A 13784-nucleotide genomic window follows, 5' to 3' on the forward strand; every position below is an offset into this window, starting at 1 on the left:
GAATCTCTGGAGAAGAAATATCTCATAGTAAATAAGTGCATAATCCATCATGAAGGGGGTCATTTGACATCATTCTTGGAAAGCTGAAGTCTTCTTAGATCTGATTCTGATTTCATCTCCATCAAAGAATTTATGATAATTAAATAATGCAACTGTACAATTACATAATACAGTTCTACAACTGTATTATTAATAACCATTTCTTTCCATGGTACAATGTAAGGTCTGTAATGTCTTGTCTATCACATCACCTAGAATGGTGTAATGCCTTTATTGAAGAATCAATAAGATATAACAAATTGTGAGGGCATATTTATATAGTTACACTTGTTTTTTAACCAATTTATGCATTTTATATTTTACTTATTTTCAGAGGGTGTATTATTTTTGTTATTCTTACCAGTTTAGTTATCCTTTTTATTATGCTATATAAAATATTTAATGGGGAGTTCCTGTCGTGGCTCAGTGGTTAAAGAATCCAACTAGGAACCATGAGATTGCAGGTTCAACCCCTGGCTTTGCTCAGTGGGTTAAGGATCTGGCATTGTGTGAGCTGAGGTGTAGGTTGCAGACACAGCTCGGATCCCGCATTGCTATGGCTCTCATATAGGCCAGTGGCTACAGCTCTGATTCAACCCCTAGCCTGGGAACCTCCATGTGCTGCAGAAACGGCCCTGGTAAAGGCAAAAGACAAAAAAAATATAAAATAAAATAAAATAAAATATTTAATGGTATATAAGGCTTTCTTTATAAATTTTAGTTGCATAATACACAATTTTAACATAATGCTAATTTTTAAAGAAAAATTGAAATGTAATAGATAATACTAAATAGTAAAGATGAAAGCCATACAAAATGGGATATAGCACAGAATAAATTTCCTATTTGTCTCAGCATATTTTCCATTCCACTTCTCCAGAGGGAGACACTTAATCTGTTTCTTAAGATCCATGATATAATAATCTGTCTGAATGTAATTGTGTTTAAATATATGTATTTTATTCTGTAAAAAAAAAAATAGTCTGTGATAATCTATGTGGGAAAAGAATGTGAAAGGGAATGGATATATATACATGTATAACTGAATCTCTTTGTTGTACAGCAGAAATTATCACAACCTTGTAAATCAACTATACTTCAATAAATTTTTTTAAAAATAAAAAAAAATAATAAAAAAGTCAAAAATACAACTAATCCACAATATATGTCCCATATAAACAACTAACACTCTTAACATTTAAAGAACTTTTATTACTCTAGGAGACAAAGAAAAAATCTTAAAGAAAAATGAGAAAAAGACACATACAGATCACAAAACAGATATTAAAAGATCTTTGCAAATAAAATTAAGATCTTCAGGGAATTCCCGTTGTGGTTCAGCAGGTTATGAACCTGACAAGTATTCATGAGGATGCTGGTTTGATCCCTGGTCTTGCTCAGATCTGGCACTGCTGTGCCTGTGGGGTAAGCTAGCAACTACAACTCCAATTTAGACCCCTAGCCTGGGAACTTCCATATGCTGCAGGTGCGACCCTAAAAGGCAAAGAAATAAAAAGATCTTCAACTTCGCTCACAAAAAGAGACACTAAATTAAAATTAACAGAACTGTCTTTTCTCACATCAGAATTTGCAAAAATTCAAAACCCTGAAGATACACATTCTGATGGTGAGGTTATAAGGGAAGAGGCACACTTGCTTCATTACTTATAAGAATGCAAAATGGTGCAAACTCCCAGAGCAGAGACATGAATCTAACAAAACCACATATTTTCATTTATTCTTCAACCCAGCAACCCTAATTCTAGAAATGTACCTTGACCATACGCTTTAAACAATAAAAAACATTATGTTACAAGGTTATTTACAGCAGGTTTGTCTGTAACTCTAAAATAATGCAAACTACATACATCTCCAGGAGTAATGGAGCACTGTGCTGGCATACCCAGGATTTCCAGGAAAGATTATTATATGGAAAAAGCAAAGTATAAGAGAGAAATAAGAACACATGCAGGAGTTCCTGTCGTGGCTCAGTGGTTAACGAACCAGACTAGTCTCCATGAGGACACGGGTTTGATCCCTGGCCTTGCTCAGTGGGTTAAGGATCTGGCATTGCCATGGGCTGTGGTGTAGGTCACAGACAGGGTGTGGATCCCATGTGGCTGTAGCTGTGGTATAGGCCGGCAGCTACAGCTCTGATTTGATCCCTAGCCTCGGAACTCTACATATGCCTCAGGTGTGACCCTAAAAAAGACAAAAAAGAAAAGAAAACATGCAGACACTAGCATATCTTGACAAAAAGAAATACAGGAAAGTTAAGCTAGAAAAGACTGTTCTAAAAGGAATGGGGAGGAGTTCCCGTCGTGGCGCAGTGGTTAACGAATCCGACTAGGAACCATGAGGTTGCGGGTTCGGTCCCTGCCCTTGCTCAGTGGGTTAACGATCCGGCGTTGCCGTGAGCTGTGGTGTAGGTCGCAGACGCGGCTCGGATCCTGCGTTGCTGTGGCTCTGGCGTAGGCCGGTGGCTACAGCTCCGATTCAACCCCTAGCCTGGGAACCTCCATATGCCGCGGGAGCGGCCCAAGAAATAGCAACAACAACAACAACAGACAAAAAGACAAAAAAAAAATAAAAAAAAAATAAATAAATAAAAAATAAAAGGAATGGGGAGAGGGGTATAGAAGGAATTCATAAGTATGCATTTTTTGGAATCACATTAGAATTCTACGGATTCAAAATAAACCCCTAGCCTGGGAACCTCCATATGCTGTGAGTGTGGCCCTAAAAAGACAAAAAAAAAAAAAAAAGAAAGAAAGAACGAACGAACCTACCTAATTATATTTCAAGTAAGTAACAACCTCAATGAAGGGAATGGGATTTGGGATTCGTACATGCAAACTATTACTTTTAGAATGGATAAGCAATGAGGACCCTACCGTATAGCACAGGGAACTAAACTCAGTCTCTTGGAATGAACCATGGTGAAAGATAATATAAGAAAAGGACTGGGTCACTTTGCTGACAGCAGAAATTGGCACATTACTCAAATCAACTATAATTAAAAAGAAAAAGAACTGGAGGTACTGGAGTTCCTGCTATGGCAGGGCTTTAAGGATCTGGCCTTGCCACAAGCTGTGGCATAGAGGACAGCTGTGGCTCAAATTCAATTCCTGGCCCAGGAACTTCCATATGCCATGGGTGCAGCAGAGAAAAAAAACAAAAAACTAGGGGTAAATATAAATGGCCTTATTATTTCTAAAATACGTACGATATGCATATGGGTATGTGTATATGAGTATGTGTTTACATTTGCGTTTATACATACATAATAACTATATTTCATAGTTCTCTAAACAGAAAGGACCTAGAAGCAAAGACACTCCAAATAGCAGTGAGCATACCTATATCCAGGTCTCTAATACCTTTTCCTATTAAAAGAAATAAGCACTTCTCAGAGAAACAACTGAAGCTAGGTAAGAGGAATGAAAGGTACTAGTTGAACCTGGAACATCCTGCCATGCCCAAAAGATGTGCTTAAAAATGAAAAGTACATGTCACAAGGATAAGCCAGCTTGAAAGGGCTTCTAGTGGCCAAATACAAAACAACTTCAGAACAAAATATGAAGTAATGGGAGTTCCTGACATGGGTCAACAGAAAGGAACCCTATTAGGATCCATGAGGATGCAGGTTTGATCTCTGGCCTCGTTCAGTGGGTTAAGGATCCAGCATTGTCATGAGCTGTGGTGTATGTAGCAGACATGGCATTGGATCCAGTGTTGCTGTGGCGTAGGCCGGCAGCTGAAGCTCCAATTCCACCCCTAGCCTGGAACTGTCCATATGCCACGAGTACAGCCCTAAAAAGCAAAAGAATAAAATAAAATAAAATACAACAAAGAAGCACCCATGTGGCTCAGTAGGTTAAGGATCTGGCATAGTCACTGCAATGGCTCAGGTCATTGCTGTGGCACAGGTATGAGCCATGGCTCAGAACTTCCACATGCTGCAGACATGGCCAAAAATAAATTAATTTAATTAAACACAACAACAAATTGATATATCTACAAAACAAAAACAGACTCACAGACATAGAGAACAGACTTACGGTTGCCAAGAAAGGAGGGGAGTAGGGGGAGGGAAGAATTGGAAGTTTGGGATTAGCAGATACAAACTATTATATATAGGATGGGTAAACAATATGATCCTACTGTACAGCACAGGGAACTACATTCAATATCCTACGATAAACCATAATGGAAAAGAAAGTGAAAAAGAATATGTATGTAACATGAGTCACTTTGCTGTACAGCAGTAATTAACAAAACACTGTAAAGCAACTATACTTGAATAAAATTTTTTAAAATATTAAAACTTTTTATAAAAAAGGAAAGAAAGGAAGATCACCATTCTATATCTCCTTAAAAACACTGTTGTGGACAACAACTGAGAAAAGCTATAAAGTTATGTAAGAATAAATTTTGTTTTAAAAGGATCTTTCACCTTCCATGGCTTTTCTGGAATTGGTGGATCTTCAATTTCTGCATCAACATCATTACTATGGACCCAAGTATCATAGCTATAAAGAAAATGAAAAAAGGAAAAACAAATTAGAACCCAAATCCATATACTAAAAAGACTTTTATCAAGAGGTAAAAATACATTTTAGAAATATTATTAAGATCCAGTAATAGCAAATTATATACTTTTGTCTCTAACATTCTAAATAGAAAACTCTTCACAGAGGTCTCCAATAATCCTCACATTGTAAAACTCATCATAAGCCTCTGTCTACAGAATTTTAACAAGTTAATCAGTCTTCAAAGACATTTCCCTTACTTGTCCTCTGAGACAGTACTCCTTCTAGTCACTAGCCTCTCCTCAGCCTCCACTGCCAGTTTCTCCTCTTGTTCCAAACCTTTTTAACACCAGAAGGCCTCAAGTGTCAGTTTTTAGAACATTCCTCTTATGAATTCATTCTCTCGATGATCCCTCTTGGAGCCCTATGGCTTCATCCTGACTTGAAATCTTGTATCTGCCTTCTTCTCTGAACTCTGGACTCATGAATTCAACTGTGAATTTCACATCTCTTTTTACATACTTAAAAAGCTTTCAAACCTAATACGCTCAAAATTCAAAATTCAACCCCAACAATGTGCTGTATTCAATCATCCTCATCTCAGGAAATGCCAATGCCATCTTGCCAATTGCTCTGGCCAAAATCCTTAGGAGACATTCTTGACTTCACTTTCAATCACATCCTCTAATCAAATTATCAACAACGTCCACCAGTTCCACTTTCAAAATCTGTCCAGAATCTATCTACTTCTCACCCTTCTACTTTGGCCCAAAGCCACTGGGAGTCCATTTTTCACACAGCAACTAGAGCGAGCCTTTTGAAAACTAAGTCAGTCCACATCGCTCAACTGCTCAAAACCTTCTGACTCCTAGCTAACTCAGAGTTAAAGTGAAAATCCTTACAAAACTTTGCCAAGGCCTTACAATCTGGTCCTATGACCTCATCTACTAGTATTCTCTGCTCACTCATGTCATGTTTGAGCCACATGGGCTTAAACAGTGTTCTTTAAACATGCCACATGGGGGCCACCTCATTATGCACTTTATATATGGCCCCTCACTACCCAGATATCCATCTAGCTCACTCCCTCCGATCTTCACATCTCTTTGCCCAAAGATTCTCTTTTTTTTTTTGGGAGAGGCTGCACCTATGACATGTGGAAGTTTCCAGGCCAGGGATTGAATCTGCACAGCACCAGCAACTCAAGCCACAGTGATGACATTGCCTGATCCTTAACCCGCTGTGCCACAAGGGGACTCCTCAAAGATATTCTTATCAGTAAAATTCAATTCACTGATATAAATCAATCACCCTACACCATCATTTTGAAATAAGCATAAAATTACCTACCACATTAAAACTGTGTCAGGTTCATATAGTGGTCACTAAATTATTATAAAAGGAAGTAACATGTAAAAGAAATACAAATATGTTAACAAGAACTGGCTTCATTTAGCCACTTCCCATAAGGCAGTTCAAAAGCATTTGGAAAAAGTACAGCTCTACATACTCATTAATTAGCACTCCTTCGCCAACTGATAACTATACCAGGTAAAGAATACAATGGTGATTAAAAACACTGATTACCTTATTTTCTTTAAGTCTTGAGTGGAAAATGTTACACGAGTAGAAGAGAGGGCACAAACTATAGTTAGTAAAGAACATGAACTGGAGAGTTCCTGCTGTGGCACAGTGAGCCAAGGATCCAAAACACTGTCTCAGGTCCCTCTGAAGGCACGGGTTTAGCCCCTGGCCCAGGAACTTCCATATGCTGCAGGTGCAGCCATAAAATAAAATTTAAAAAAAAAGAAAAAGAAAAAGTGAACTAACAAATCACAACTAACAAGGAACCCTGAGAAAACAAGATATAAGCTAGCCATTATAGCTTATTTGATACATAAAGTGAAGGTCATAAAACAGACTAACATATTTATAATATGTTACTATAAAATGTATTTCAATTCTATACTTATGTAGCTTATCATCATAACTTTCTACATAAAGTATTTCAAAGAGCAAACTGGTTTCCTGTAGTAGTTCCTGTAATAAGGAAAAGTTTGTTTATAATAGCGTCACTAATACTTAAAACCTCAAAAGCGTTATTTAAATATCATTATTTTATTTCTTTATTTTTGTCTTTTTAGGGCCACACCTGCAGCATATGGAGGTTCCCAGGCTAGGGGTCTAATCAGAGCTACAGCTGCCAGTGGCTTACACCACAGCCACAGCAACCACAGCAACGAAGGATCCAAGCTGCGTCTGTGACCTACACCACAGCTCACAGCAACGCCAAATCCTTAACCCACTGAGCAAGGCCAGGGATCGAACCCGAAACCTCATGGTTCCTAGTTGGATTCTTTTCCACTAAGCCACAACAGGAACTCCTAAATGTCATTATTTAAAAAGAAAACTATTAGTTCATTTAAGGTGGTCAGTTATGGTTCAGAAAATGTTGATTAAGAAGCTGACTTCATTTGATTCTAAGTAAACTTGTATAAAGACTATGAAAATATTCTTAAAATTTCTAACACATATAAAGATGTATTTTCTTCCTCAAAAAATATATTTGTAAGTAAAATAAAGTTACTGAGATTTAACTTAAAAACAGCACACATCCAGACATTTCATATCTCCTGATTTAAATAGAACACACACATGCAAGTGCCATTCCTTCCAAAAACTGCAGTAGGTTCTGATCAACTCTAAACCTAGAGAACAGAAAAACGTTCAAATATACTACGGTGATGCCATAAAAAATCCCACACACTAGTAAACTCTACAGGACAAACAACCTGGTTTCTTAAGTAATATGTTACAAGGAGGAGTGGGAAAGACAGAGGGAGAACCTCTGTGGGTTAACACAGTGGGTTAACACAGTGGGTTAAGGACATGGTGGTGTCATCTCAGCTGTGGGGCAGGCTACAAGTGCAGCACTGGTTCAATCCCTGCCAGGAAACTTCTACATTCCTCAGGCACCGCCAAAAAAAAGGAAAGAAAAATAATAAAGAAATATACCAACTAATCACAAGATGTGGTTAAACGCTAATTCCAACAAATATCAATCTTAGCAATCAATCAAATGTACCATAAGATAACAACTAGATATTTGATACTAAGGAATTTTGTTAATTTTTTTAGGTTTAACAATGGTATTATGCTTCTTTTTTAAAAGATGAGTCCTTATCTTTCAGAAATACATATTGAAATGTTTATTACTGAAATACTAAAATGATATATTTGGGATATAATATGGTATGACTACAAGTCAATGTGGATACGGATGAAAGAACACTAATCTGACAAGAAAAACCCATAATGGAGCGATTATAAGACAATATTGAAATAACCACTTAAACAGCTCTACTGTAGGTTTAAGAAGATGAATAGAAGGACATCTTTATTTCTAAATGTCCAATGCAACATAATATTAAATAATATCAATCATTTTAACTGATATTTGTTGTCTAAAATATTCTTTATTCACATTTAGAAACCTAAAAACACTATGAGTTATGGCATATACTTTTTTTGGCCACCCGCCACCCACAGCACACAGAAGTTTCCAGCTCAGGGACTGAAACGGCACCTCAGCAATGACAAGGATCCTTAATCTTTTCAAACACCAGAGGAAATCCGTTGGGATCTCCGAGTTATGACATATAGATATACTTCATTTTAAACATGAAATAATTTCATCCTTAAACAGAGTGGTATGAGAATTTTTTGAAAAAACAAGTCATAAAATACTCAGGGAGTTCCCTAGTGGCCTAAAAACTTCATTTCCTAAAGGAAACTTCATACCTTTTTTTTTAATTTTTTAAAAATTCTTTTAGGAGTTCCTGTTGTGGCTCAGCAGAAACAAATCTGAGTGATATCTATGACGATACAGGTTCAATCCCTGGCCTCGCTCAGTGGGTTAAGGATCTGGTGTTGCCATGAGCTGTGGTGTAGGTTGCAGACGATGCAAGCTGCTGTGGCTATGGCAGGCCAGAGACTACAGCTACAATTCGACCCCTAGCCTGGGAACCTCCATATGCTGCAGCTGTGGCCCTAAAAAATAATACGTAAATAAATAAATATAAATTCTTTAAATTATCAAGCATTTGATGATTAAGCTATTTTTCTTTACTTTGACTTATTTTTTACATGACACCTGACTTTTTAATTAATTAATTAATTTATTTTTTGGCCACCCCCACAGCATATGGAAGTTCCCAGGCCAGGGATCAAACCTGAGCTGTAGCTACAACTCACACTGCACTAGGCCAGAAATCAAACTGGTGCCTACACAGAGACAAGCTGGATTATTAATCTGCTGCACCACAGCATGATCTATGAAACTTCATTTCTTAAAGGAAACAAAACTGAATTAGCGATCTAACACCATACTGAAGTAGTATTTTGACAAACACAGCAAACATTATCAGCTCATTAAATAACATAAATAAAGCCATATGATTTCACTGAATTCCATACCTTAATAAATAAAAAAGTCAGTAAGAGACCAGATCGCAGGACATATCAACATTACCTGTCTGGGAGTTCCCATTGTGGCTCAGTGGTTTATGAATCTGACTAGGAACCATGAGATTGCGGGTTTGAACCCTGGCCTCGCTCAGTGGGTTAAGGATCCAGCGTTGCCATGAGCTGTGGTGAAGGTCACAGACACAGCTTGGATCCTGAGTTGCTGTGGCTGTGGCACAGGCGTGCGGCTCCAGCTTCTATTTGACCCCTAGCCTGGGAAGCTCTATATGCTGCAGGTGCAGCCCTAGAAAAGGCAAAAAAGACCAAAAAAAAAAAAAAAAAAATTACCTGTCTGGGTAAAACCCCCAATGGACTAACACCTGCTTGTCTTTTCTCATCACAGGTCTCAACCACTCTTCTGAAAGGGAAAAAGAAAAAACTTTAGTCAACCAGGCAAAATAAATGAATAAATTATTAATCACTTACTCTTCACCTAGTTTTGGTTTTGCTAATAAGCCCCTCCCAAAATTTTTCCTCATATTTAAATGTTACCTACCATGCTGAGGGAAAGATTTTCAGACATGTATTCAGACTTCCTGGATTTTAGGTCTATTATACATTACTCTTGACAAAACCAACTGTCTACTTAGGTAAAATACTTTCCATCCCATCCACCTGCTGCCTGTTTGTCTCAACTTCAACCCAAATCAAGATCACTATTTTCTTTACTGCTTCATATCCCATATTGAACCTCTCCTCCCTTTTTCACTGAAGCATTACATTACTACACATCTTGCAAGGTGTAGGTCATGTTTCATGGCCCTGATGAAAGTTTTACCAACTACTTTTCTTCCTCCAAATCACTTTTTCTAGGGCTGCATCGAAAGTTTTTACCAATAATACTATTTTTATTATTCATTAATAGCTTCTTGTTAATTTAGGCCTACTACCAAGAAAGAGTGTAAGTAATGCAATCACATAGCATAGATATTTTTGTCAAGTTTCCATACTTAAGATAGGTACAAATTTATATAACCAGATGATTCTTATGGATCTTAATCATAGTTGAATCACATCTACACTTCAGCATTTTTTATGATTACTTCAGTAGTCTAAATATAACTTAGAACACTCATTTCTAGGACTAAGGAGAAAATCATGAAGTAAGCCCCTTGAAATCCAACAAATAGCAAAATAGAAAAACTAAGTGAAATAGAAAACTGACTTTTTTTTTTCTTTTGTCTTTTTGCCATTTCTTGGGCCACTCCCGCGGCATATGGAGGTTCCCAAGCTAGGGGTCGAATGGGAACCAGCCTACGCCAGAGCCACAGCAACGCAGGATCCAAGCCGCGTCTGTGACCTACATCACAGCTCACGGCAATGCCAGATCGTTAACCCACTGAGCAAGGCCAGGGATCGAACCCGCAACCTCATGGTTCCTAGTCGGATTCGTTAACCACTGCGCCACGACGGGAACTCCGAAAACTGACTTCTCATTGCAATTTCAACATGAAATAGACCCAGTTTCACTGACTTAAGCCAAGAAGTCCACTTGTCTATGCCCTTATTTTAAGCATCGAACCACTGACCATACTATCTTGAAAAAGAAATTAAGCCCTGTTCCTTTTTTTGCTTTTCAGGGTAGTACCCGGGGCATATGGAAGTTCCAGGCTAGGGGTTGAATAGGAGCTGTAGCTGCTGGCCTATGCCAGAGCCACAGTAATGCGGGATCCAAGCCGCATCTTCAACCTACACCACAGCTCACGACAACGCTGGATCCTTAAACCACTGAGCAAGACCAGGGATGGAAGCTGCATCTTCATGGATCCTAGTCTGGTTCGTTAACTGCTAAGCCATGAAGGGAATTCCCTAGACCCTGTTCCTTAATCTGATATCCCATGGAAAAAGGGGAGAGAGAGATCAGTGGGTCTATCAGAACTTGTTCTGTATAACTAAAATATACTGAATCTATAGATTAGATATGTGAATTAACAGTCTTTCCACAGATGATAAACTACACAGAACCATTTTTTTTTAAATCCACAATTTGGCAAGTAAAAATTACTCCAAAGTCAGAATATATAAACAGCTCTTATAACCCAACAATAAAAAGACAAATAATCCAGCCAAAAAATGGGCAAAGGATCTAAACAGGCACTTCTCCAAAGAAGACACACAACTGGCCAAAAAGCATATGAAAATGCTTAGAATCATTAACAATTAGGGAAATGCAAACCAAAATCGCAAAGATACTGTGTGACAATCACTGGGAAGGCTAATATGAAAAAACAGGAAATAAAAAAATGTTGAGAATGATCACATGTTGAAGTGACTGTAAAATGGCACAATCACATTGGAAAAAAGGATGGTAGTATCTCAAAAGGTTTAGAGAGTTGCCAGCATTACTCAGTAATTCAATATTTAGGTAAACATGAGAGAAGGGGAGGAGTTCCTGTTGTGGCGCAGTGGTTAACGAATCTGACTAAGAACCATGAGGTTGTGGGTTCGATCCCTGGTCTTGCTCAGTGAGCTGTGGTGTAGGTTGCAGACGCAGCTCGGATCCCGTGTTGCTGTGGCTCTGGCATAGGCCGATGACTACAGCTCTGATTTGACCCCTAGCCTGGGAACCTCCATATGCCACGGGAGCAGCCCAAGAAATGGCAAAAAGACAAAAAAAAAAAAAGAGAGAGAGAGAAGGGGAAGCGTATGTCCACACAATAACTTATACACAAATGATCACAACAGCATTATTTATAGAGAATGTCCATCAACTTTCAATTGTCTAAACAAAGGTAGTATATTCATACATTGGACTGTTATCTGGACATAACAGGGAATAACATACGGGAAGTGCTATCAGCACAGTGACAGAACGGGAAGGTTCAGACTGTGTTCCAAACACAATGACATAACAAGATATCATCCAAAAAGTCTAGAAACAAATTAAGAACCCACACTACCAGAAGTTCCCACTGTGGCTCAGCAGTTAAGAACCCAACACAGTATATGTGAGAATACGGGTTCAATCCCTGGCCTCACTGAGTTAAGGATCTGGCATTGCCACAAGCTGCAGGAGAGGTCACAGATGCAGCTTGGATTCAATTCCACCCCTAGCCTGGGAACTTTCATATGCCTCAAGTGTGGCCATAAAAAGACAAAAAAGAAAAAAGAAAAAGAAAAGCCATTTCATATCAACCACATTAGCAATTCTCCCAAGCCAGGAGAGCACAGCAGAATCAGGAGGAAAAGCTCAGCTCTCAGCTTCTCCCTGGGCTGAAGAAAAGAGTGTACATGTGTCCAATGTTTCAACTTTCGTGGGGGCTTGCCAAGGGACAGGTTTGTCTCACCTGACTTGGAGCACTATTGGAAAAGGCCTGTTTTGAATGTGTGGTAGCCACAGAGAACAAAAGGGGGTGAGCAGAAAAAAAAAAAAAATTAAATGCTATTTCCTAGATTACTCTGACTACTAATAGCAATACCAAGCAAGAATGAGTATCCAATAACAAGGTAGAACTAAACAAAAGAGAAAAACAAAACTAGCTTGAATAAGGAATCACTAAGTATCCAAATATAACAATTACAGTTCAAATATATTGTAATAGCAAACTTTTTCAAAAAGTTCACAATCTAAAAGTTTTACACTAGTCTTGGGAGTTTATCTTGTGGCTCAGTGGAAATGAACCTGACTAGCACCCATGAGGACACAGGCTCGATCCCTGGCATCACTCAGTGGGTTAAGGATCCCATGTTGCCGTGAGGAGTGGTGTAGGTCGAAGGCACGGCTCAGATCCCACGTTGCCATGGCTGTGGCGTAGGCTGGCAGCAGAAGCTCTGATTTGAGCCCTACACTAGGAACCTTCATATGCCACAGGTATGGCCCTAAAAATTCAAAATTAATTAAAAGTTTTATACTAGTCTTATTAAAGGAAAAAGAGTCAGCCAACAACAGAACACTATCGTACATAGCTACCCACTACCTCCACCTAGTGGAAACTGATATTACTTAACAGGATAAAAGCCAATCTAACACTGAGGGCAAAATGAGGCTTTTCATTTAATAAAAGCATAATTATCACAGAGTCGAAATTAGGACTGTTACAAATGAAATCAAACATCCAGCACCAAAACTGATGATGAAAAGATCTAAATGTCATAGCTAAAACTATAAAACTCTTCAAAGAAAAGACAGGTGTAAAACTACGGCTCTGGGGAGTTCCCGTTGTGGTGCAGTGGTTAATGAATCCGACTAGGAACCATGAGGTTGCGGGTTCGATCCCTGGCCTTGCTCAGTGGGTTAACGATCTGGCATTGCCGTAGATTGCAGACGCGGCTCGGATCCCGCGTTGCTGTGGCTCTGGCATAGGCTGGCAGCTACAGCTCCAATTAGACCCCTAGCCTGGGAACCTCCCATATGCTGCGGGAGCAGCCCAAGAAATGGCAAAAAGACAAAAAAAAAAAACAAAAAGAAACAACTTCATGGCTCTGGATTAGTCAATGGCAACTTCGACTTGATACCAAACAAGCAACAACCAAGTTAACCTCTTATAATTACTTGTCATAGCTGTAAGATCTGTAGTGATGTCCCCTACCCATTCTTTTTTTTTTTTTTTTTTTTTGGTCTTCTAGGGCCTCACCTGTGGCTTATGGGGGTTCCCAGGCTCGGGGGTGAATGGAAGCTGCCAGCCTACACCACTGCCACAGCAATGTGGGATCCGAGCAGCATCTTCGACCTACACCACAAATCACAGC

The 13784-nt window shown here is 38.8% G+C and overlaps 1 protein-coding gene across 4 annotated transcripts in view; it reads right to left on the reverse strand.

The window, feature by feature from the left end:
- SMARCC1 (SWI/SNF related, matrix associated, actin dependent regulator of chromatin subfamily c member 1) overlaps nucleotides 1-13784 on the reverse strand; it is a 166999-nt gene that overhangs the window by 119559 nt on the left and 33656 nt on the right. For all 4 annotated transcript variants that reach the window (XR_014823048.1, XM_084988231.1, XM_021068731.2 and 1 more), the window contains exons 7-8: nucleotides 9384-9453; nucleotides 4496-4571 (exon numbers count right to left, since the gene is read on the reverse strand). Coding sequence is in view for 3 of the 4 variants with exons in the window: in XM_084988231.1 (XP_084844357.1) it covers nucleotides 4496-4571; nucleotides 9384-9453 (146 nt within the window). In the remaining variant the exon portion in view is untranslated. The remainder of the gene's footprint in view (nucleotides 1-4495; nucleotides 4572-9383; nucleotides 9454-13784) is intronic.

Source organism: Sus scrofa, chromosome 13 (genome assembly GCF_054392235.1).
Source record: "Sus scrofa isolate SSC_HxYL_T2T_F1_AM1 chromosome 13, Sscrofa_HxYL_maternal_Yorkshire_Landrace_v2.0, whole genome shotgun sequence".
NCBI lineage: Eukaryota > Metazoa > Chordata > Mammalia > Artiodactyla > Suidae > Sus > Sus scrofa.